At 50.6% G+C, this 23,959-nt stretch overlaps 2 protein-coding genes across 2 annotated transcripts; both read right to left on the bottom strand.

Annotated features, from left to right (window-relative positions):
* Positions 1–1,884: 1,884 nt before the first annotated feature.
* gch1 (GTP cyclohydrolase 1) lies at positions 1,885–9,657 on the bottom strand. The gene is made up of 6 exons (XM_067260194.1): positions 9,267–9,657; positions 6,172–6,281; positions 3,720–3,775; positions 2,657–2,688; positions 2,339–2,423; positions 1,885–2,033 (listed from the first exon to the last, which is right to left on the bottom strand). Exons 1-6 carry the CDS (start codon positions 9,622–9,624, stop codon positions 1,907–1,909), a joined length of 768 nt encoding a protein of 255 aa, XP_067116295.1. The 5' UTR covers positions 9,625–9,657; the 3' UTR covers positions 1,885–1,906.
* A 565-nt stretch (positions 9,658–10,222) lies between these two features.
* wdhd1 (WD repeat and HMG-box DNA binding protein 1) lies at positions 10,223–22,851 on the bottom strand. Its single transcript, XM_067260193.1, has 25 exons — positions 22,767–22,851; positions 21,993–22,104; positions 21,355–21,506; positions 19,822–19,933; positions 19,164–19,214; positions 18,931–19,026; positions 18,567–18,659; positions 17,707–17,813; positions 17,338–17,479; positions 16,983–17,193; positions 16,401–16,585; positions 15,939–16,123; positions 15,028–15,269; positions 14,805–14,942; positions 14,482–14,638; positions 13,922–14,036; positions 13,572–13,703; positions 13,269–13,489; positions 12,993–13,141; positions 12,762–12,821; positions 12,430–12,461; positions 12,116–12,283; positions 11,830–11,969; positions 11,610–11,745; positions 10,223–10,716 (listed from the first exon to the last, which is right to left on the bottom strand). The coding sequence occupies exons 1-25, from the start codon at positions 22,841–22,843 to the stop codon at positions 10,525–10,527; spliced, it is 3,405 nt and encodes a 1,134-aa protein (XP_067116294.1). The 5' UTR covers positions 22,844–22,851; the 3' UTR covers positions 10,223–10,524.
* Positions 22,852–23,959: the final 1,108 nt, after the last annotated feature.

Genomic DNA, 23,959 nt, shown 5'->3' with positions numbered 1-23,959 from the left:
AGTCATTCAACCCATTAACCCCCACTCCCCTGCACATAAAATCCCCATAGATATCATATATATTACTTAACTGATATCAGTTAAATGAATTATCAATTGGTTTGAGCAAGATTTGAACCAGGAGTACCATGTTTGACACTAGACTCGATGGTACAAACACTTACACCACTGAGCTACAGAGGGTTCCAGCAATTGTTTTACAAAACAGTGTAATTGGCCTTATGACACTACTAAATGCAAGTAGTATTATTAGTTTCTGCTGACCCCTTCCGATTATCTTTGTATAATTCACACTCTGGATACATAGAGGCCGAGATTATACTTCTCACAGATATATTTATTTCCATTTGATAAAAAGTATTTCAAATGAGCACAGGACATAGTGTGAAGTCATGAGAGTACATGAAGGAACTAGGTCCTACTTGAGAAGGCCACAGGAACAATGCAAAGAGCTGTACATCTGACTACATAGATCATCTTTTCCCCATCTGTCCGTCAAAGTACTGTACCCCCCCACACACACACACACACACACACACTCTAGTGTTGCAGGCAGGAAATCTCCCATGATTCGTTCTGTTATATCATCAATACGTAAAAGTGTACTCACGTTTGCACATAATATATATATCACAACAGCACACAAAATATTTTATAATGTGCATGTCTCATGTTATGTTTGCTTAAACTCATGACCAGAAAATTATCTGAAAAACAACAGATTCACACACTGAAGACCGACGATGCAAATACTATACCGACGACAGATATGTAGCAATACTGTACTGTCAATTAAAATAGATCGCCTGCATGTGTTAGACATTTAAAAAGATATAGGAACACATTTTAGACATAAGTAAACATGTAGAACAACATCCAAACTTACAGGCTTCTCTGCCATGAGATGAGAGGCCAAAGGAATCTCCCTGTCCTTCACCGAGGAACGTGTTTTACTTTACATGCGCCTCGTTTAATTCCGCCTCGTCATCTTTCAGAATGTGGAGGTTCTTTTCTTTAGTTTACACTTAACAGTAAGGCTGCGAGTGGGTATGCCAAAATCCAAAGGACATTTCAAGGAAAAAATACAATAAGCTACAGATTCTAAACACCTACAGGTTCACCAACATCTAGACTTCAGTTACAAGCATACGTTACAGATAGGGGCCATCTTGGAAAAGGGAGGGATGACCACATCAACCAGCTCCGTGTCCTGTTTGTGTAGGGGTTAGGGACGTAAGGATTCAAGTGTGAATTTTCACTCTGGACTAAATGAACGATTGTTTGCTACTATCCTAAGTATCCTTACTCACAGTACAACCCAGAATGTCCTTCGATCAAAGACACCCCAGAATACCATGACCAGGACACAGAATGGACTGGCCGATACGGGGCTAGGGGAGAGAGACTGAATGTGACCAACAACAGGTCAGCTCATACTTTATGAAATATCTATGAGCTGATAGTCTGCTATTTACTATAATGGCTTTGAAAGCTAAAATGATTGCTTCGATTCATAACAAAAATATATCCTTAAATGTGGTTGACGGGATCGGAGATGGATGTTGGGGTCAGATCCTTGAAACAGAAACGTCTGATCTTAATCACAGAAACCCTCTGGCCTATTCAGGGGGGTTTTCTTTGGGACTGTGTCACCTGACAGACCGGCAGGTCTGCACAGTCGGCAGTACTGACTTTACACCATCGTAACGGCGACAGTGGGTCATTTCAAGCAGAGGATTTCGAGGAGTGGCACATACCCATGCACACGGTCTCTCACACACACACACACACACAGCCAACGGCTGCCTGTGGAGCCAGGCTCCTAGCAGGTTCCAGGGAGGGGGCCGGGGGGGGGTGAGGTGGGGGGGGTGGATCGGCCAGCCATGTGTGAGGTGAGGGGTCGTCTTCAGCTCCGGATGAGGGTGAGAAACTCGTCCCGTGTCTTGGGATCCTCCCTGAACACCCCCAACATGGTACTGGTCACAGTCTTGCTGTTCATCTTCTGCACCCCTCTCATCACCATGCACATGTGACTGGAGAGGGGGAGGGGAGGAGGAGAGGAGGAGGAGGAGGGGGAGGAGAGGAGGAGGGGGAAGAGAGGAGGAGGGAGAGAGTCAAAGCCTTGCTTGGATTCCTCGTCAGATACGTGTAGAGGTATTACAGTAACACGTTCACCACAGGCTTATCTTTCCGTCAGGATGGATCCCAACACTCTGCTCAGTAGCTCTGACCTCAGCACTGCGTTGATCTTGTGTATGTTACACCAGATATATTTGAGAGACCTATCAGGTCGGGGAGTGTGTGTGTGTGTGAGGGGGGAGGGCGGGGGTGGACTTACGTTGCCTCAATAACAACTCCGACCCCAGCTGGCTGCAGAGCTTCAGTGATTGCCACGGCAATTTGTTTGGTCAACCGCTCTTGAACTGAAAGAAACAGAAAGACAAACACGGTGGGGAGAGGAGCAAGGTTGACTGACGCGCTCGACGACCGAGAGCAAACACACAGACACAGACACCACCACAGACACAGAAGAGTTCCAGAGGAACAGGAAGTCTGCTGACACTAACACAGAGCTGAACGGCTCGTGATCTGAACAGATGGCCGGTGAGTCTGGGTCAGCCTCATCAAAAACACCTGTCCGGACGCCTGTCTGTACCTTGCAGCCTGCGACTGTAGATCTCCACGATCCTGCGGAGACAAGAGGAGGGGGGGAGGGGGGCAGGAAGGGAGGAGGGGAGGAGGGCAGGAGGGGAAGGAGGGGGGGAGGGGGGCAGCTCATTAAATCAGGAAAGGAGTGCAGCTTTGGAGTGTGGCAGAGAAAGGCTTAAGAGGGACAAAGAGGATTTTACTTGAAATTCTCACAGAGACGCAAGAACACAAAGATCAGGCTGTGTGTGTGTGTGCGCGCGTGTGTGTGCGTGCGTGCGCGCACCAGGGTCTCTTTCATCCCAGATATTTTGTAAATAACCTTCTCCCTGAGTCCACAGGAACGCAAGGTCGCCCTGGCGTGACACTGCGATGCCTTCACCTTTGGTCCCCCCCCCCCCGCTCTTTCCCGAGCTTGTCCACTCTCCGAGCACCTGACCTCACCTATCGCTGCACCAAATGCCACCCAACCGAGAAGATAAGAGCAGGTTTAGCTGAAAGAACGCAACTAGTCCCAGGAAGAAAGCTGCTGCCGCCGTACTATCATCAGAGAGAAAGGCTTTTCAGAAGGGAGGGGCGCTACTTTGCGTGTGGAACTATTTTCCTGTAAGAATGCACGCTGTCAATCACCCAAATGAGATTCTGTGGCTGTGTGGGTGTGTGGCTGTGCGGGTGTGTGGGTGTGTAGGAGAGATGCTGTTGGTCTTTGGGGAGTGGTGTGTTTGGCGAGTGACTATGATTCTGTTGTAGCTCCAGATGGTTGCGTCGGTTAAGTGAAAGGACTAATCTGTAAGTATTAGGGTCAGGTATTCAGACTGGACTGGCTGTCACTTACACACACACCTGATAATCAGCTTACACGGGCCTCAATAAGCTGTCCATTCAGCATGGCTTCAAGGAACACCCATAGGAACTTGTTAACACTATATCAAACCATTTAAAATAGGTATCAGTGGAGGATGCATGTTGTCTGGGACACCCTGTGTGAAGCCAAAGTCCTGTCTGAGGGACGCTGGGGTCCAGGTACAGACTGTGGAACAGTGAGGTTCAGGTGAACCCTGATGTTGTCGTACCTGGCCAGTTTGCTGAGTCCCAGAACCCTCTTGTTGGGGAGGTAACCAATGTGGACCTGCAAAGGAGACACAACTTTACTCAACCCTGTCACCTGTTGATGAGGAATAACGCAGGAGAGGGAGTGTGCGGGGCGGAGATAACCACGGTCCTGCTGAGCAGATCCAGCAGTAACGCACTCCCACGTCTGTGATGGTGGCATGGTCTCAGGTGGATCATGCCACCCAAACCGTCTGCATCAGTCTGTGGAAAACTGGTCAAATCGTGCTTTATACCATGCCAGGTGAAGAGGAGAGAGAGAGAGAGAGAGAGAGAGAGAGAAAGAGATGAGTCATACATTTGGAAGACCAAAAAAAGACATGATCTGGGGGCCATGGAAGGGGAGGAGCGCAGGGAAGGCGGGCAGGATGGATGGATGGATGGATGGTGGATAGGCAGCACATGAGAGGTAGGAGAGGAGAGGAGGAGAGGCTGAGCAGCTGGTGAGCTGCTACTGTGAATGACTGGAGGGCCAACCCCCCCCCCCCCCCCCCCCCACCTCTTCCTTCTCCACTCAAATGTCAGCAGCAATTTGATGACAGGCCAAGAGAAAGGGCAGCGGCAACATGCGTGCGAGGATCTTTCCTCGCCTCCTTCCTCTCGATCTATATTTCTCTCTCTGTCTCTGTCCTTCTGTCTGTCTGTCCCCATCTCTCTCTCCCCTGTCTCCCTCTCTCTCTCTCTCTCTCTCTCCCCATCTCCCCTGTCTCTCTCTCTCCCCTCTCTCTCTCTCTCTCTCCCCCTCCCTATCTTTCTCTCTCCCCCCCCCCCCCCCCCTCTCTCTCTCTGTCTCTCTGTTTGTGCTCTGTTGTGATAATGTCATATGAAATGACTGCTGTTGACCTCTCATGGCTCCAGTCCTGGTTCCCTTCTAGTAGCTCTGGTGAGGTAGATAACCATCTGAACTTGTGACTCTCGGGCAGATAAAAAGATCTTTTAGGGTTAGACAGCACGTCACCGGCGATGGTGTGCATTTCCTCGTCTTTCACATGTAACAAGTGTCATTTAGACGCCACTCCGAAGCCAAACAATGGCCTTCATAGTGAGAGAACACCAGCCGATGAACCGGTTCAGTTGTGTATGAATGACAGACACTAAAAGCATTATTAAAAACTGTCCTCCCGACTGTCTGGCCGGCGGTCAGGCATGCTGGAGGGGGGAAACACTGAGGGGGGGGGAAGGTGCTTTCCTGACACCGGTGGTTAGGAGATATGGGTGAGTCATTATGGTGTGTGTGTTTGTGTGTGTGAGTGAGTGAGTGAGGGGGAGGAAGGACGAGAGATGAGAGCGGGGATAAGAGGACGCGCTTGTGACGACAACAAGGAGATATTGCCAGGGAGTGGAGAACCACACACACACACACACACACACACACACACCACTAGCACACACACACACACACACACCACTAGCACACACACACACACACACACACCACTAGCACACACACACACACACACACCACTAGCACACACACACACACACACACACACACCACTAGCACACACACACACACACACACACCACTAGCACACACACACACACACACCACTAGCACACACACACACACACACCACTAGCACACACACACACACACACCCCTAGCACACACACACACACCACTAGCACACACACACACACACACCACTAGCACACACACACACACACACACACACCACTAGCACACACACACACACACACACACACCACTAGCACACACACACACACACCACTAGCACACACACACACACACCACTAGCACACACACACACACACACACCACTAGCACACACACACACACACCACTGGCACACACACACACACACCACTAGCACACACACACACACACACACCACTAGCACACACACACACACACACCACTAGCACACACAAACACTCTCTCCACGTGTGTGTGTGTGTGTGTGCTCGCGTGGGGGTTTTGGTAGCTTGTGATCAACATTGTCTATCATCACTGCCCATTTTGTCGGTGAAAGGGATTGTCAAGGCTCTTTTGTCTTAAATGGCAAACACCTGCGGACAGAAGATGGAGGGATGGGGGAGGAGGGGGAGGAGGGGGAGAGGAGGGGGAGGAGGGGGAGATGGAGGGATAGAGGGAGGATGGAGGGATGGAGGGATAGAGGGAGGATGGACAGCCCTAAATGTCAAACCTGGGTATGACTAGTGGTGACTGTATATCTGGGAACTCAAAACGAATGTGATTTGAGTTTATCTCGACGGCTTCTTCTGGTCATCCACAGATGTTTAATCACAGTCGTGCTCAATTCGAGATCTGACAAGGCTTTTATCTGCCCCGGGGTATCGTGGATCAGTCAAGTCTCACGTGACCAGTGACCGAGGAGGTGTGTGTGTGTGTGTGTGTGTGTGTGTGTGTGTGTGTGTGAGGAAGAGTCCTACCCTTCCAAAGATGGGCACCAGGTGATGCTCACACATGGAGAACATGTCGATGTCCTTGACTATCACCATCTCATCGTGGTCCTCATCGAATATGGCGTCGTTCAAAACATCTGAGAGAGAGAGACAGGGAGAGAGAAAGAGAGAGGCAGAGAGAGAGAGAGAGAGAGAGAGAGAAAGAAAGAGAGAGGCAGAGATGGATGAATGGATGAGTGGAGAGCTGAGGTGGCGTGGGCTACAGACAGCAAAAGACAGCAGAACAGACCTACAGGCACGACCCTAATCACTCTCTCCATCCTGCTTGATTCGCCTCTCCCTCTCTCTCCCTCTCTCTCTCTCCCTCTCTCTCTCTCTCTCTCTCTCTCCCTCTCTCTCTCTCCCAAACACAGTAATTATATTTGGGCCCATACCCTCTTCCTGTTTTTATTTATAAAAAATAAATCAAAAACTGTTGCTCAGAACTCATATCGTTGCTCAAATAAATCCCGCTTTATCGGTTTGTGGCAGTGCGCCGCCTTTTTGTTTGACGGCCTTTTTAATTTCCTGACTGTCTATCTGTAGGGTGGGGTGAGGGGGGCGTTACCGTGGTAACGCGCCGTACGGTCCAACTTGTTGCTTCTGGTTGCAATTGTGATGTGTCTTCTGAGTGTGTGTCTGTGTGTACTGACAATTAGATCTTTACGGCAATGAGGTCATTTACTATACCAACAAGATAAGCCTTCCAGGTTGCAGTGAGCTGAACCCAGGAAGGGTTTCACAAGCAGATGAAGCAGGTTCTCACAACCTTCCACTCGAAATTCTGTGAATTCATATTGTGGTTCTTTTATCAGTTTCTAATTTGTTTTTCTCGAGATAAAATCTCTTCTTAAAAAAAAAAAAAAAGTTTCCTTTTTGAATGCAACTCTCCACCAGTACTTAAAGGAACAGTGGTGATGTTTGGATTTCCACTACAGCTGTTTGCTAATGTGCTTTGGCCAGTGGTGTGTGTCTGTGTGTGTCTGTGTGTGTCTGTGTGTGTCTGTGTGTGTCTGTGTGTGTCTGTGTTTCCAGCCATGCATCACTGATGGATGGAGCATCACCCTAGTTTATGTCACCAACCTGAAGGCAGCATCTGTTCAGCACAGAACACACACACACACTAACCCATAAATACACACTAACGCATCACACACAATCAAATCAGCTTTTTCTCAAGTCTCTCTCTCTGTTTCTCTCTCCTTTTCTCGCAAACACACACACATCACTATGGTTACTTCACAAATTAAATGTTGGACTACAAAGGATGCAGTGGTACTGTGGCCTCTGCTCTGTCCCCCCCCCCCCCCCCCCAGGGGCATCAACCCAGACCCTAATGACCACTTGGAGGTCTGAGGGAGGGGGGCGGGCCTCACGTGATGACAGTAGCATTAACACCCACTGGGAGGGGGAGTGAAAATAAAACACTACATGTGAGGATACAACATCTTATTAGATGAGTGGCCAGAGTTCTGTGTGTGTGTGTGTGTGAGGAAGCGAACCTCCTGCCAGTTGCTACTGCATCATCCACAGTTACTTCCTGCACTGTCTGCCCGAGGTCCTCATTGGTGAGTCACTCTACAAAGTGCACATGAACACAAACCCAGGCCCTGCTGCAGGCACGCGCACACGCCTCACTAATCATTTCATGTAAACCTAAACCTGTTACCTGACCACGGATGGAAACAGACATGAATCAAATGTATAATTAGTGATGGGAAGTAAAATATCCACAGGAAAATAAGTCTTACAGTTTTGCTTTTCCTTCCAATGGTTTTGCAAAGAAAAGGGGGTGGTGCAAACGATAACCAATGAACAAACAGGAGAGGACAGCTGAACACTAGTGCAGGTTACACAGTTCACGTTTCAGCAGAAGGTACATCTCAATGGTTAAAGCTTTTGACAGCAGATCAAGAGGTTGCAGGTTCCAATCCCCCTGCACAGTATGACGCTCTGGTTAAAAGCAGCTTCTAAATGGATATGTTATTATGTGAGTGTCTGACTGGTGAGAAGGTACAAATGTCCAGTAGGTAAACCAGGATCCTAGTCTGGGATTGTTGTTGTGTCGGATGCCGACTGTTTCAGTCAGACAGAACACGACCACGGAAAGCACAAAATCACATTCCATTACAGGAGCACCCCCACCCTGAAACCAACTCCAGATGGACCATCGGGGGAGGGGAGGAGGGAGAGGAGGGGGAGGGGAGGAAGGAGAGAGCGAGGGAGGGAGAGGTAGGGGAGCGAGGGAGGAGGGAGAGGTGGCGGAGCGAGGGAGGGAGAAGGAGAGGAGGGGGGAGGGAGAGGAGGAGGGAGAGAGTGAGGGAGGGGGAGGGGAGGAGGGAGAGAGCGAGGGAGGAGGGAGGGAGAGGTGGCGGAGCGAGGGAGGGAGAAGGAGAGGAGGGGGGAGGGAGAGGAGGAGGGAGAGAGTGAGGGAGGGGGAGGGGAGGAGGGAGAGAGCGAGGGAGGAAGGAGGGAGAGGTGGGGGAGCGAGGGAGGAAAGAGGGGGTGACGTAGAGTGCAGGGTTGTTTTTCTGTGAGGCAGTGTGAGGAACAGCACCCAACACAGAACCAGGCTGGAGCGTGGAGAATGGCCCCACATGCGTGCCACCCCTGGGACCCGAATGGACTCCTGACCACGGAGGCATCAGGATCATGGTCGTTAAGGTCATGACTAGTTCTGGTCTGCTTTCATCTAGTCATATGCAGAACCAAGGGACTGCAAGTAACTGATACAGTCACTGTATGCTGGAGTATAAAACCATACTGGATTAGAACAGATCAAGCAGACAGAGATTGAATGCATTACTCTTTCTAGGCATGCTTGTCTTGAAAGCAGCTCCACCACATATGTTTGTGCTTAAGGAGTGTAAGATAGCTATTAAAGAGGGAAAACAGTTGTTAGTTCATAAATGTTGAAATGTCCATGAAAAACTGAAAAACCGTCAACCCGATTTAACGGATAACATTATTACAAATAAGATAAATACCATTTTACATATTTGTTAGGCTACATTGAACGTCTATGGGATTTCTTTTCATTTTATTGGGATGAAAATATAAATATGTAACATAAAATAACTCACCAATGATTTTCTCCTGGTAGCCTTTGGTGAAAAACTGCATAGCGGTGGCCGCTCTCCATGGAGTTTTTAGAAGTCCCTGTCTCTGCGGGTCTTCCCCGAGTCCCCTGAGAATGGTGGTGTATGCGGCCGCCAAACTCGGCAAATTCATCTCGTTGTCTTCAATACTTCGGGTGCGCTCTTCTCTCCAACTCTCCATGACCGAAGATGTGCGTGAACTGGATTCACCGCTCATCCCCGGAGGAACCGGAGTCCGGCTCGAATTTGTCAACAACCCTTCAAAGTGTCCGTTGATAGTATCGTTAGAACTGTCAGTTTGCTTTTTATTTTGATTTAACTGACTCTGTTTTGTGCGTTCCATAGTTCAGAACGGAGGTCAATTTTCGATGAAAAGTGTATTTAATCGCAGTTATTTTCGTGTTCTCGTCTGAACTGTCAGCTTTGAAGTCCTAGAAGCACACATCTCCGACAGGCAGGTCCAACATTTATAATCGGGGAATAACCTCCCAGAGCTGCCATTGGTTATTCGTGTTCAGTGCGTCATGCTCTCTAGGCGGATGCAAAAAACGATTTGGCACATGTCACATTACCCCACTTCTTTAACCTCACCTGATTTAAAAGTGAAATTATAATTTATTTATACAAAACACAAAACCTGTGTATGAACCTTAATGCTGCTTTAACGGCAATAACATTAACTAATGTGTAAAAAAAAAAAAAAGTCTGGTCCTTGAATGAAAAATCTGAGTCAATTATTATAAATGCTAAAATACTTCCAGGCCAGGACCCAGAGACTCAACATGTTCATATGAAGTTTATTTAGTATAACAGGTATGACAGAAAAATACATTTGAAACACTTTCAAAATCTGAAGAAAAAAAAAAATCTATAAAATATGTTTTCAATGTTTTGTATGCATTGCACATCCTTATTAAAACTTATTAAAAATTAAAGTTGGGATGTCTGAGAATTAGCACATGCCGTTCTTGGCGGCTTCAACATGCTAATTACAAATGCCTTGAATATTTTGCTTTGATAGAAATCGGTGAGATGCATCCAGTCCCTTCAGCAGACTGAAAGAGAAATGATTCACTGGAACGTAAGCTCACACATGCTAACCAGACAGGGTCTGGGCCCTGATAAAACACTGAATAACAGCTAATACATTCATTCATAACTTTTCTGTCATAAAACACAGGCGATATTTGCCTTTCTGGAAAAGAAACGACTGAAAAATGACGAGCTTAAGGGAGAGCTGGTGCTAGTTTTTGTTGAAAGCGAACGCCGACAGCTTGGCTGAGGGATCTGAGGACTTCTTCTTTTTAGCGCTGCCCTCCTCCTCCTCTGCCTCGTTCTGCGTGTTCCCCTCTGCCCGTCTCTCCTCCTCCTCTCGTTTCCTTTTCTTCTGCTCTACAGCTTCACCACACTGACCTTTGGCTCTCTCTGTCCAGGACTACAAGAAAAAAAAAAAAACATTATATATGTTCAGTTTTTAGACACACACAAAACCAATAAATACTGTTTGTTAAAAAAATATAAATATATACACACACACACACAGACTCCAATCTCATCTTTGCCTGCCACGCGCGCACACACACACACACACACAGACACGGTTTAAATTGCATCCTGTTTTGTATAATCACTATTGACAGGCTGCGTTCGTTGAAGCCGCCAGTCTTCCTACCTTGTGTTTTACAAGCAGAAACAAAAGCTGTGGTCGTAATGAAGCAGGGATGACTCACAAGCAGGGGGAGAGAGGGAGGGAGAGAGGGAGGGAGGGAAAGAGAGAGGGAGGGTGAAGAGGCCAGTGTCTGAGCCCCACTTACCACCTCCTCTCCTGCCCACACACACACACACACACACACACACACCCAACCCCCAAACCCCCCAACCCCATAGAAATCACGCATCCCTCCCCTCTCAAACACTACACACACCTCTGGCTAACCTGCGGTATATTCATCCCTTAACGCTCCCCTCTCATACACACAACCACTTTAGCAACATTACCATAAGATCAATGCTTTGTGCCCTACCTGCCTAATATCCTCAGGTATGGTTCCCAAGCAACAGGCATCTAGAGTCCCCCCCCCCCCCCCCCCTCCCCCCCTTTAGGAGCTGTGTGAAGTGTCATCCACTCTTCCTCAAAACAAGGACGCACACACACACACACACACACACACACACACACACACACACACACACACACACACACACACACACACACACACACACACACACACACACACACACACACACACACACACACACACACACACACACACACACACACACACACACACACACACACACACACACACACACACACGCTGTTGGTACCGTGCGGTCGTCAGCAGACAGGGTCCTGAAGCGCCCCATGGCCTCCTTGATGACCCCAGTCTCCTCCAGGTCAGGACGCTCTGCCAGGATGCTCTTCCTGTTCTCCTCCAGCCACAGCTGGAAACCCGTCTTCGGCCTGACACACACACACACACACACACACACGTTACATATAGCCACATCATACATGGACACAGCCAACATGGGCGGAGCCTCTTACTTGTTATTCTCCACATTCTCTGGGGAGGCCGGAGGCGGAGCTTCTGGCTTTCTCAGCCTATCCACAGCCGGCTCCTTCTCCTCCAACGACTTCTTATTGGCTGCTTTGGGGGCTGTCATATGTAGCAGTGTCGACTGGGTCTAGAAGAAAACAGCCATGTTTAAGCATGCACTCCTGTTTTCTAGATAGCATCAGTAACTTCTATCGTGGCTCCATTGAACAAATGTTGGAAAACAAGTCTATTCTGTGTAGGATGGAGGAGCAGTTCCCTGGTCCAGGCTCACACCTTGGTCTTGGCTCTGGGTGCCAGAGGTTTGAGGACAGTGGTCCTGCCCTGCTTCCCTCCAGAGCCCAGGAGAGGAGAGGGCTTCCTGCTGGATGAGCTCATGCTGTCCAGGATGCTGGTGACCCTGGGCTGACCCGACGAACCCGGGGACTTACCCGCCCCCGACACCTAGAGGAGAGCGTGGTTACCCACCAATCAGACGTAAGGATAAAGGTCACATGGGCCCCCATGGGCTCGGGAAGGGGGGTGACTAGGTGTCAAAGGTCAGATCAGCATCTGAAGCCATCAGCTGATCAGGTCGCAGAGGGACTCACCTTGAAGGGATTCACTCGACCTTCCTTGCTCACTGTAAGAGAGACCAAATCAACATCAGTAATGTGGTCCAGTCAGACACCAGACTGGTGCGTTGCTTTCACACAAAACACAAGGACTTCTCCTTGGCAGAGGGTACAGAATGCAGATCTTCAACCCAGGTCCTCAGGGCCCACTGCCCAGCTTGTTCTAGATGTTTCTCTGCTCCAAAAAATCTGATTTAAATGAATGGTCATTTTCAGGCTTCAGCAGAGCTTGATACCGACCCATCTAAAGCAGGCAGGACAGTGGGACCTGAGGATCTGGGATGATGACCGCAGCTGTGGGCACTGACCAGGATTCAGACTGGGTTTCTCGGGGGACAAAGTCGCTCCTTTGGCGAATGGATTCAGACCTACAAGGACACAACACACACCCTTAAGTCTTTCGAAAGTAGACGTCTCTACACAGAATCCCCAAATAAACAGCCTGCTCATTTCCTCAGCAAGAAAGAGAAAAACTAAAAGAAAGTAAGAAAACTCCAAAATAAAAGGAGAGGATGAGAGAAGTGAGTGGATGAACTTACCCTGCCTCCTGTTCCCTGCAGCTTCCTCTGTGTCCATCTGTCCATCCTGACTCTCCTCCTCCTCCTCTTCCTCCTCCTCCTCCTCCTCCTCCTCCTGGGTTTCTCTGGTGCTGTGGTGTCGGCTGGAACTCTGCTCACCCTGCCTGCGACTAGGAACACCACCAGCGTCAACGACACCTCATCAACCAGAACTCCATTACTCCAACCATTACTAAACACATGCCTCAATCTGTTCCCTCTAAAGATGACTTGGTGGAGCTTTAAAACCCCCGTTACCCAGAATTCCTCCTGGCGCTGCTGTACTGCTCCTCCTCTTCTTCCTCTGGCTCCTCCCCCTGCAGCTGATTGGCCTTCTCCAGGGCGAGCTCGCTGAGGCGCTGGGCCAGGGCCATGCGTCGGGAACGCGAGGCGTAGCGGATGGCGAGCGTCACCACGCTCTGGGTCATGAGCTCAGCAAGCTCCACGCAGCGGACCTCACGGTCCAGCTTACAGGACAGCTGGAACACACACACACACACAGTTCATACAAGGTCTGAGACTGAGATGAGGAGGAGGAAGAGAAGGAAGAGGAGGACTCACAGCAAACATCTTCATGAGGAGTTCCTGCTGTTCCTTCTGGGACTGGCTCTGGCCCTCCTCGTCCACCTCGTAGCCGCTGGACGACAGGAAGTCATAGTGGTTGTGTAGGAGCGCCGAGCGCCAGTACTGCTCCTGGAGGAGAGGAGGAGAGGAGTGAGGGAGGAGGAAGAGCGAGGGAGGAGTGGAGGAGGAGGAGAGGAGGAGGAGAGGAGGAGGAGAGGAGGAGGAGGGGAGCGAGGCAGACAAGAACAGTCGTTTGTAGTCCACCTCTGCTACCTGAAGTGTATTTGTGTGAATCTTAACGTGTGTGTGTGTGTGTGTGTGTGTATTTTTGGGGTGAGTGGCCATACCTCCATCAGCCCCTTCTCTGTGGCGGTCTGACACAGGGGCAGCTTGAAGGGCAGGACGGCCACAGCGGGCCGGGGGAGAGTGGGAGGGAACCTGGATCCCTTACAAGGGATACACCTGGGGGAGGGGCAGCACTGTCAGTCAACATCCTGTTCAGGGGGGATGCTGGAAAGAGTGGGAGGGAGGGTGGGGGAGAGTGGGAGGGAGGGTGGGTGGGGGAGACGGATGCTGGAAAGAGTGGGAGGGAGGGTGAGGGAGAGTGGGAGGGAGGGTGGGGGAGAGGGACGCTGGAGAGAGTGGGAGGGAGGGTGGGGGAGAGTGGGAGGGAGGGTGGGAGAGAGGGATGCTGGAGAGAGTGGGAGGGAGGGTGGGGGAGAGTGGGAGGGAGGGTGGGAGAGAGGGATGCTGGAGAGAGTGGGAGGGAGGGTGGGGGAGAGTGGGAGGGAGGGTGAGGGAGAGTGGGAGGGAGGGTGGGGGAGAGGGATGCTGGAGAGAGTGGGAGGGAGGGTGGGGGAGAGTGGCAGGGAGGGTGGGGGAGGGTGGGGGAGAGTGGGTGGCTCACCGCAGCTGCTGGGGGTGTTCATGCACGCCCACCACCCAGTAGTGGTCCGACTTGCCCTTGCAGCTGTCCCGGGTGTTGCACACGGGGACCCAGGTGTTCCCCAGGGAGCGATTGAGCAGGCGCACCACGCCCTCAGAGTCAGTGTAACACGGCGTTCCTGGAGGACCGACCACAACACAGCCTGATCAACCTCCACACCCTGGACCACACGCTTGTAAACCAAGCCTAGTCTGACTCTCCCAGCACAGGAGGATGGGAATCTGGGGTTCACCCCAGTCCGTGTATGGGATGCCAGTGACTCCTGTGTGTGTGTGCTGACTCACCCTCGGCGGTGAAACCGAGCCAGGACAGGTGAGACCTCCTGGAGAGGGGGAGTGGCTCTCCGTGTATGACCTGTCTCTTCCTGAGGCCCAACTGAAGCAGCTGCACCCCCAACGCCTGCTCTCCGTCAAAGCCGGTACCTGACAACACACACACACAGTTCCAGCCTTAGACACAGGAAGAGCCTTGACTGTGTGTGTGTGTGTGGGCACCAGGGTCCCCTACCTCTGTGGTAGGCTAGCAGCAGCTGTTCCCCGTGGGCCGCCATGCAGACCACGGCCCCCGGCAGGCTGAGCAGCTCCCTCTGGACGCCCCCGATGGAGAAGAGGCGGAGCAGCTGGGCGCTGGTGGCTGCCGCCGCCCAGCCCTGCCCCAGGCACACCGCACGCACGTCCTCCCCCAGAGGAAGGTCCACCAGCCACTCTTTGTTGGTGTCCCACGACGCAAAGTGCAGGCACTGGAGCTTACTGTGGTGAGAGAGAAGGAGAGGGGGGGGGGGGGGAGAGAGAGAGAGAATGAGTCAGTTGGCTGAGCGGTGAGGGAGTCGGGCTAGTAATCCGAAGGTTGCCAGTTCGATTCCTGGTCATGCAAACTGACGTTGTGTCCTTGGGCAAGGCACTTCACCCTACTTGCCTCGGGGGAATGTCCCTGTACTTACTGTAAGTCGCTCTGGATAAGAGCGTCTGCTAAATGACTAAATGTAAATGTAATGAGAGAGAGAACAAGAGATTGGGGAAAAGGTTGAAGTAAAAGACAGAAGAGAAGACAGAGGTCGGCTGGAACTCTGCTCACCCTGCCTGCGACTAGGAACACCACCAGCGTCAACGACACCTCATCAATCAGAACTCCAGTACTCCAACCATTACTAAACACATGCCTCAATCTGTTCCCTCTAAAGATGACTTGGTGGAGATTTAAAACCCCGTTACCCAGAATTCCTCCTGGCGCTGCTGTACTGCTCCGGTGAGAGAGCGGCGACACAGAGCGAGAGACAGAGAGCGAGAGACAGAGAGCGAGAGACAGAGAGCGAGAGACAGAGAGCGAGAGACAGAGAGCGAGAGACAGAGAGAGAGACAGAGGAGGAGAGAGAGCGAGAGAGAGAGAGAGAGAGGGAGAGAGGAGGAGGAGAGCCGTACCTGGCCAGCTCCTCAGTGCCGGGGCAGGCCAGCAGCACGGCCTCCTGGGACAGGTCCACCACACTGTGGCCCAGGGAGTTGGTCAGGTGGATGGCGTGGTGGACGGACGTGTCGTGGAACTCCACGTCGATGGCGTTGTCCTGGTCGTCGTTGTAGCCGCGCACGATCCCCACCGAGTTCCACATCTGACGCGGCATGGGAGGGGGGGCTAGTTTGTTGGTTACTTTTAAACTTTGCGTGCATGTTGTTAGGTGCATGCCTTTTCACTTTGACTTTGGCACACAGTAATAAAGGGTTATTATACCAAAACAGTGAAGGCCCACAGTAATAAAGGGTTATTATACCAAAACAGTGAAGGCCTTCGCCCAGAATAAATGAATGACTACAGATATTTTGGTCCTAGACAAATCGTAATCTCTGGGAAACGATGTTTCAGCGGGGTTGTGTGTGTGTGTGTGTTACCATGAAGCGGTGCATGAGGTGTGCAGGGGTGGAGCCAGGCTGGAAGGCCTTCTGGGGCGGGGTGGGCATGGGCCCGTGGTACAGCGGCCTGGGGGGCGCAGCCTGGGCTGAGAGGGGCGCTGTGGTGCTCCCAGCATCATCATCCTCTGCAAACTCATCCACACCCAGCTTCAGAGAGCCAGCATCTGGGACAGACAGAGACACGTGTTGGGGAAGGGACTTCAACTGGGGGCTTTACAAGAGAGCAAAGAGAAGGGACCTTGACTGAGAGAGGAGTTTTAAATTTAAAAAATTCTTCTTTTGGCTGCCTCTCCGTCTGTCTGGAGAACTTTGAACCACGTTAGCAGGACTGGGTGTTTTTAGCCTGGTCTTTTCATATGCTTAGAGCAACACACTCTTACACCCTCACTGATCCTACCCATCTAGGTTTGTGCAGCTTCTACCCTCTCATCATGAATGCCTCCAACAGCCTGACCTACCTCACTCTCTTCCTGAAACGATCCTCAACCTCCAGCCATGTCAGCCTTTGCATCAGCTTCCTCAAGAGGAGGACGTGAAGTCCCGCCCACCTCGCCCCCTCACCTCGAGAGTTGTCGTCCTCCAGGAACGCAGCGCGGTTCCGCACGCGCCCCGTGGCGGGCATGAGGTCGTCATCCTCGTCCTCGCCAGCCCCAGCGACGCGAGCGTTCTTGGAAGGAGAGCGCGTGTCGCTGGCGCCTTCGTCCAGGACACGGTCGTCGTCATCGTCGTCAAACAGGTCGTCGTACTCCTTGGCCTCGCTGGGCGCCGCCTGCTGGAGAGAAGCCAAAGCGGGAAGCGTCTTCACAACACGTTTGTTTAAATCAGACGACTAGAAATGTGGGACGGTTCAACTCCTGATTGCTCCAACACCACTGATACCACTGTCAGAAACATCCCATAGTAGGCAGGCGGTTACCGTGGCTTTCGTGGTGCCAGCGGTAGAGGGGGAGAGACCATCCAGCATGCCCAGGCAACCCTCCGTATCCGTGTACGCTAGCTGGTTGCCGGAGGGATGCCATGCCAACCCACACACGGTGAAGCCCTTCTCATGCTTCTGCCTGTAAGGACATCAGCAGGATGTGTTAGCATGCTAGCGTGGCTACCACGCTAGCATGCTAACACATCCATGCTTCTGCCTGTAAGGACATCAGCAGGATGTGTTAGCATGCTAGCGTGGCTACCACGCTGCCAGGCACACTGCAGGTTTCCGGGGTGGATGTTGGGTGGATGTTGGGTGGATGTTGGGTGGATGTTGGGTGGATGTTGAATGGCGGTTGCCTGGTACCTCTCCAAACACAGCTTGGTCTCCACGTCCCAGACCGTCAGCAAGCCTCCGACACTGCCAGCTGCCAAGAACTTCCCACACTGCGACCAGGCAACCACGTTGATTGGCTGAAGAATGAGAGAGGGAGACAGACAGAGAGAGAGAGAGAGAGAGACAGAGAGAGAGACAGAGAGAGAGACAGAGACAGAGAGAGAGAGACAGAGAGAGAGAGAGAGAGAGAGAGAGAGAGAGAGAGAGAGAGAGAGAGAGAGAGAGAGAGAGAGAGAGAGAGGGAGGGAGAGAGAGGGAGAGAGAGACAGAGAGGGAGAGAGAGACAGAGAGAGACCGAGAGTGAGTAAGACGGAAGGTGGAATTAACAGCCTGACCTGTTTACGTGGCAAGCTTTCCTTTAACACAGGAATTTTAAATGGTTGGTTGACAGAAAACAAACCAGCCTTTCCATGTGATGGATTACTTATAGGCAAGAGCGTATACCAACACTCGTAAGCCGACAAACACCTCACAGTTTCCAAACAATTACTGGAAAAACCAGCAGCAATAACAACCTACATTAGGCCCGTAAAGGTAACTGAATATACGTGGTTAAGAGCAAACATGGGGAGTCAGGTGGCTGAGCGGTGAGGGAATCGGGCTAGTAATCCGAAGGTTGCCAGTTCGATTCCCGGTCATGCCAACTGACGTTGTGTCCTTGGGCAAGGCACTTCACCCTACTTGCCTCGGGGGAATGTCCCTGTACTTACTGTAAGTCGCTCTGGATAAGAGCGTCTGCTAAATGACTAAATGTAAATGTAAACAGGAGTCCCAAAGCATGCGTCACTGTCCTAAAGGTTTCTCAAAGCCCAGGTTGACCTTGACCTCACCTGTGTGATGAGGTCATCGGTGAGGGTGCTCACATGAGACCACGTGTCCCTCTCGTATAGCAGCACTTTGGTTTCCACGGGAATGGCCAGAAACTTAAAAAACACACAAACACATTCTCGAAAAACTTGTATACAGTTGCACCTGCGCTTCATGGAGAAACACGTAGGTCTGAAACAGTTCTGTGTAGTTCAGAAACACGTGTAGTCTGGTGCGTGTCTGTGTGTGTAGCACCCTGGTCCGGGAGGAAGGAGGTTTTGTGTTGTTGTGTACCGTACCAAGTCACTTGACTTGATCTTCATAAGACTACAGATATAACATATTCATGAGAGAAGCGCTGGTTAAGCAGGGCTGGAGCTGCTGTACCTTGGCTGATCCGGGCTGCCAGGCCAGTCGACACAGGGACTTGGCATTGCTGACGTCATTGGACTTCTGGAGCAAAGGCCAGCTGGTGATCTGAGTCTGAATTGGCACATAGTACAGTTCCTTTTAGAAATGCAACGGAATAACAAACAGATCTAGTCCACGAATGAATCCATGTACTTAGACCAAGCAGTTAATAATAATAACAACGATGATGATGTGATGTGGCTCAGTACCTGCTCCTCAATGTTCCACACGACCACAGACCCATCACAACTGGCTGAGGCCTGGGGGAAGGAGACAGGGAGAGAGAGGGGGAGGGAGGGAGAGGGAGAGAGAGAGGGGGAGGGAGGGGGAGGGAGAGAGGGGGAGGGAGGGGGAGGGAGAGGGGAGGGAGAGAGAGAGGGGGAGGGAGGGGGAGAAGAGAGAGAGGGGGAGGGAGAGAAGAGAGAGAGGGGGAGGGAGGGAGGGAGGGAGGGGGAGGGAGAGAGAGAGAGGGGGGGAGGGAGGGAGAGAGAGAGGGGGAAGGAGAGGAGAGGGGGAGGGAGAGAGAGGGAGAGAGAGGGAGGGAGGGAGGGGGAGAAGAGAGAGAGGGGGAGGGAGAGAAGAGAGAGAGGGGGAGGGAGGGAGGGAGGGAGGGAGGGAGGGAGGGGGAGGGAGAGAGAGAGAGGGGGGGAGGGAGGGAGAGAGAGAGGGGGAAGGAGAGGAGAGGGGGAGGGAGAGAGAGATAAAGAGAAAGAAATTGTCAATTTGTCTTAACGAGGAGCTACTACGGTGAATGTCATCATCGGCACAGACAAAGAATATCTTAACATTTTTTATTTTAGCCAAACAACATTATTCAGAACAGACACATGATTTGTGACCATGAACATGAAAATCGAGGATTCCTACCAGGAACTCATCCTTGGGGTCAAAGGTCACACTCAGCACAGGTGCATCATGGCCCCGGAAAGTCTTCTGCTGGCTACTGTCAGCCACCTCCACAACCTTCACCATGAAGTCACTGAGACACACAAACACAGGAGAGGGAGTCAGTCAGCGAGGGAGAGACACAAACACAGGAGAGGGAGTCAGTCAGCGAGGGAGAGACACAAACACAGGAGAGGGAGTCAGTCAGCGAGGGAGAGACACAAACACAGGAGAGGGAGTCAGTCAGCGAGGGAGAGACACAAACACAGGAGAGGGAGTCAGTCAGCCAGGAAGAGACACAAACACAGGAGAGGGAGTCAGTCAGCGAGGGAGAGACACACAAACACAGGAGAGGGAGTCAGTCAGCGAGGGAGAGACACACAAACACAGGAGAGGGAGTCAGTCAGCGAGGGAGAGACACAAACACAGGAGAGGGAGTCAGTCAGCGAGGGAGAGACACAAACACAGGAGAGGGAGTCAGTCAGCCAGGGAGAGACACAAACACAGGAGAGGGAGTCAGTCAGCGAGGGAGAGACACACAAACACAGGAGAGGGAGTCAGTCAGCGAGGGAGAGACACACAAACACAGGAGAGGGAGTCAGTCAGCCAGGGAGAGACACAAACACAGGAGAGGGAGTCAGTCAGCGAGGGAGACACACAAACACAGGAGAGAGAGTCAGTCAGCGAGGGAGAGACACAAACACAGGAGAGGGAGTCAGTCAGCGAGGGAGACGGTGCGTGGGTGAGGTGAGCCAGTCCAATTTTGAGGGGAATTTCCACTAATGAATCCGTGAATCATAATTGACAACATTTCCGAAATCTATCAGCGGAACAGCTTTCAAATAATCCTTAACAAGCCCGGGTTGCTTGTGTTTTCCACCGATCAATACTTCAGCGCCTATTAGCAGCCTGGGCATAGCTCTATCAATATGGTGACATGGCCTGGGCATTCAATTCAGTCATATACCTGGTTAGTGTAAATCAATACTTACAGCACACCGATATCTAGCTCCAGCCAAGGCTAATAACAAATCGAAAGATTTGTTTTCTGTACACACTGTGTACAGTGATCATTCCACTCTATAGTGGAGGCACATTTGTTGCAACCACTAAAAACGACTTGTCTCAACATGAAACCGAATGACCTGAGACTCGATCTAGGGTGTTGATTAAAAAAAGGCCTGTCCAATAGCTGATCTACTGATCGGGATTACCATGAGCATATAGGAAATCCATTTTCGTCATGTCAAACAGGCGAACAAACATCCATTAGTCTCTTCTTTTCTATCACTACTAACTCAAATCACAATGCTCAATAGACGTCATTGTGTTGCTCATCAGAATCGCTCCCTCCCTCCCTCCCTGCCTCCCTCCCTGCCTCCCTCCCTCCCTGCCTCCCTCCCTGCCTCCCTCCCTGCCTCCCTCCCTCCCTCCCTGCCTCTTTTTTACCAATCAGGAACCTTCTTGGGGGATATTCAGAAGTGGTTCTGCTGGTGTGGTGTTTTGCCGGAGTACCTGGAGCCCGCAGCCACTCTGGATCCGCTGGCGTTGAAGCAGACGTGAGTGGCGTGGGTGGTGAACCGGGTCAGAATCCCGTCGGGGTCGCCGTCGGGAAAGGTGTGTATCTGGACCGTGTTGTTGGAGGCTGCGGTCACCAGCTTACCCCTCTGTGGAAGGGAAGAGAAGGCATGGAGGCAGTGACGACACCTGGGAGTCAGGTGGCTGAGCGGTTAGGGAATCGGGCTAATAATCAGAAGGTCGCTGGTTCAATTCCCCGGCAGTGAAAAATTATGTTGTGTCCTTGGGCAAGGCACTTCACCCTACTTGCCTCGGGGGAATGACCCTGTAAGTCGCTCTGGATAAGAGCGTCTGCTAAATGACTAAATTTAAATGTAAACTCAGACAACCATAACAGCACATCGGTACTGTAACTGAGGCATGTTGCAGTGTAAGGAGAGACATGAAAGCAGCAAGAGAGGGTGAAGGCATTCCTTCTACGGCTTTTGGGTTCGAACCGACCTTCTCCTCTCTTTATATCTCCCTCCCTGTCTACCTTGAGCTGTGTCTATCCATTACAGCATGAAAAAGCAGAAAAATACATCTTTAAAAAAAAGGAAGCGTGTGGATTGATGGCAGGGCTAGTGCAGGAGTACCTTTAGTGCTAGGGAGTAGGCCTTCTCTCCCACGCTGATGGATTTGGGATCGTCGTCCTCCAGGCTCTCCCAGATCCTCACGTCTCCATCACTCCCACACGTTACGAGGAACCTGGAGGGAGAGAGCGAGAGGGGGGTCTCAGCAGGGGGGAGGGCAGGGGGGGCAGATCCACTGTGACAAGCTTGGACCCCTTTGTAGTCCATCTAAAAGTCTGAATAATTCTAAACATGGTCTTTTGCCTGTTAATGCCTGCAATGCAGTGAAGAAAACTATATAACAGAAATCATTACATTTACATTTAGTTATTTAGCAGACGCTCTTATCCAGAGCGACTTACAGTAAGTACAGGGACATTCCCCCCGAGGCAAGTAAGGTGAAGTGCCTTGCCCAAGGACAACGTCTTTTGGCATGGCCGGGAATCGAACCAACAACCTTCTGATTAATAGCCCGACTCCCTAACCGCTCAGCCATCTGACCCCTCATCTGACCCCAATCATGTTTAATATAACAGCTTGACCCCCCCCCCCTAGGAGCAGGGTCTAGATAGTACCTCACTTGGGCGACAGGTCAGCTAAGAGCAAGCACAACTTGGTGGCAGGACTGTGTGCATTCAAAACGTAATGTTGCCCACCTTGCTAAAACATTGTTTAAAGTCAAGTGCAATATAAAAGAGCTGTATCAATACATGTCATTTTGAGATACACAACATGAAAGCAAAAGCCAAATGAACTATTGTTACATCAGATGTTTTAAACAGCTTTTACGTTACTTACTTTCCACTGTCGTCAAAGCAAACATCAGTGTGTCCCTCGGAATGGCCATAACGCATCGGCTTTCTTTCACAAGGCATTTCCAAAACAGCAACTGCCAGATAGAAAGCGTATTGATATACCAAGTGTAATACTCTGTTTTCACAAACTATGTGGTTTTTATCGTGCCGGACAATTATGGAGTGATATAACGTTATATTGTAGAAAGAGGCATGCTTCCTAAAACATAACAAGAGCACTAAGGATTGTTGAATGACAACATAAAGATACTAGTTAGCGCTTGAAAAGAACAAGTTATGTTCGAGCACATGTTCTGCAATTCTTTCGGGCGTGTTAATGCATCTTTTAACGCAGTCAATGGATCCTTGTTGGTGGCTAAATGTAACTTACTGTGAAATATCCCTCTTGAGTGAATAGTGGCAAAGTCCCGCGCGGAAGAAAACAAGGAACAGAAGTTGAGAGTTCCCGCCAGCAACGTCAGCTGACGTCGACGTCAAGCGCGATTGGCCACTCCCCTCGACTCCTCCTAGTGATACCCCAACGTCTGACGTCAACAAATACAATATAGCGCTTTTCCGTTCCTCCATTCATTGGATATCTTCTTTGGTAGATTTTTATTACAAACAGATTCTGATATGATATGGTATGTGAACCTGGCAGGCCTACCAAAGTCTCCGTCAATGGTGACAGACACTGGTAGTCTGAAAGGCGAATCTCTGGATAATGTAATAAACGCAACAGGAAATAGCTGCTGCAGCGGTGTCTAAAAATTACAGTGAAATCCAATAGTCTTAGATAGTGTGTGTGTGTGTGTGTGTGTGTGTGTGTGTGTGTGTGTGTGTGTGTGTGTGTGTGTGTGTGTGTGTGTGTGTGTGTGTGTGTGTGTGAGAAAGAGAGAGACAGAGAGAGAGAGAGCGAGAGAGAGAGAGAGAGAGAGAGAGAGAGAGCGTCTGAGACAGACAGAAAGAGAAAGATAAAATAGATAAGAGTGCAGAAGTTAAAGTTGATTCGACATTGTTCATGTGATTGCTATGTGATTGTATTCATACTGGTCAAAAATAATATTTGTCAAATCAAATACATTCTGCCTCAGTGCCCAGCCTCAAAACTCGCAGTCTGACAATACTGTGTACGTCTGAATTATCCATGCCAATGTAATAAGATAGCTTTTACAAGCTTCTGGATAGGCTCTGACT

This window comes from Osmerus mordax, chromosome 22 (genome assembly GCF_038355195.1).
Source record: "Osmerus mordax isolate fOsmMor3 chromosome 22, fOsmMor3.pri, whole genome shotgun sequence".
Taxonomy (NCBI): domain Eukaryota; kingdom Metazoa; phylum Chordata; class Actinopteri; order Osmeriformes; family Osmeridae; genus Osmerus; species Osmerus mordax.
The sequence above is the reverse complement of the archived record's forward strand: the minus strand, read 5'-3'. Positions and strand labels throughout refer to the sequence as shown.

Coding starts and splice junctions, on each gene's coding strand:
- gch1 (XM_067260194.1), bottom strand. CDS start 9,624: ATGGAACGCACAAAACAGAGTCAGTTAAATCAAAATAAAAAGCAAACT. Junction 6,282..9,266: donor CTACCAGGAGAAAATCATTG/GTGAGTTATTTT, acceptor TCTCTCTCTCAG/ATGTTTTGAACGACGCCATA. Junction 2,689..3,719: donor GGACTCAGCAAACTGGCCAG/GTACGACAACAT, acceptor TTGTCTCCGCAG/GATCGTGGAGATCTACAGTC.
- wdhd1 (XM_067260193.1), bottom strand. CDS start 22,843: ATGCCTTGTGAAAGAAAGCCGATGCGTTATGGCCATTCCGAGGGACAC. Junction 14,037..14,481: donor GAACACCCCCAGCAGCTGCG/GTGAGCCACCCA, acceptor CCCCTCCCCCAG/GTGTATCCCTTGTAAGGGAT. Junction 11,970..12,115: donor CACCCAGAGCCAAGACCAAG/GTGTGAGCCTGG, acceptor GTTTTCTTCTAG/ACCCAGTCGACACTGCTACA.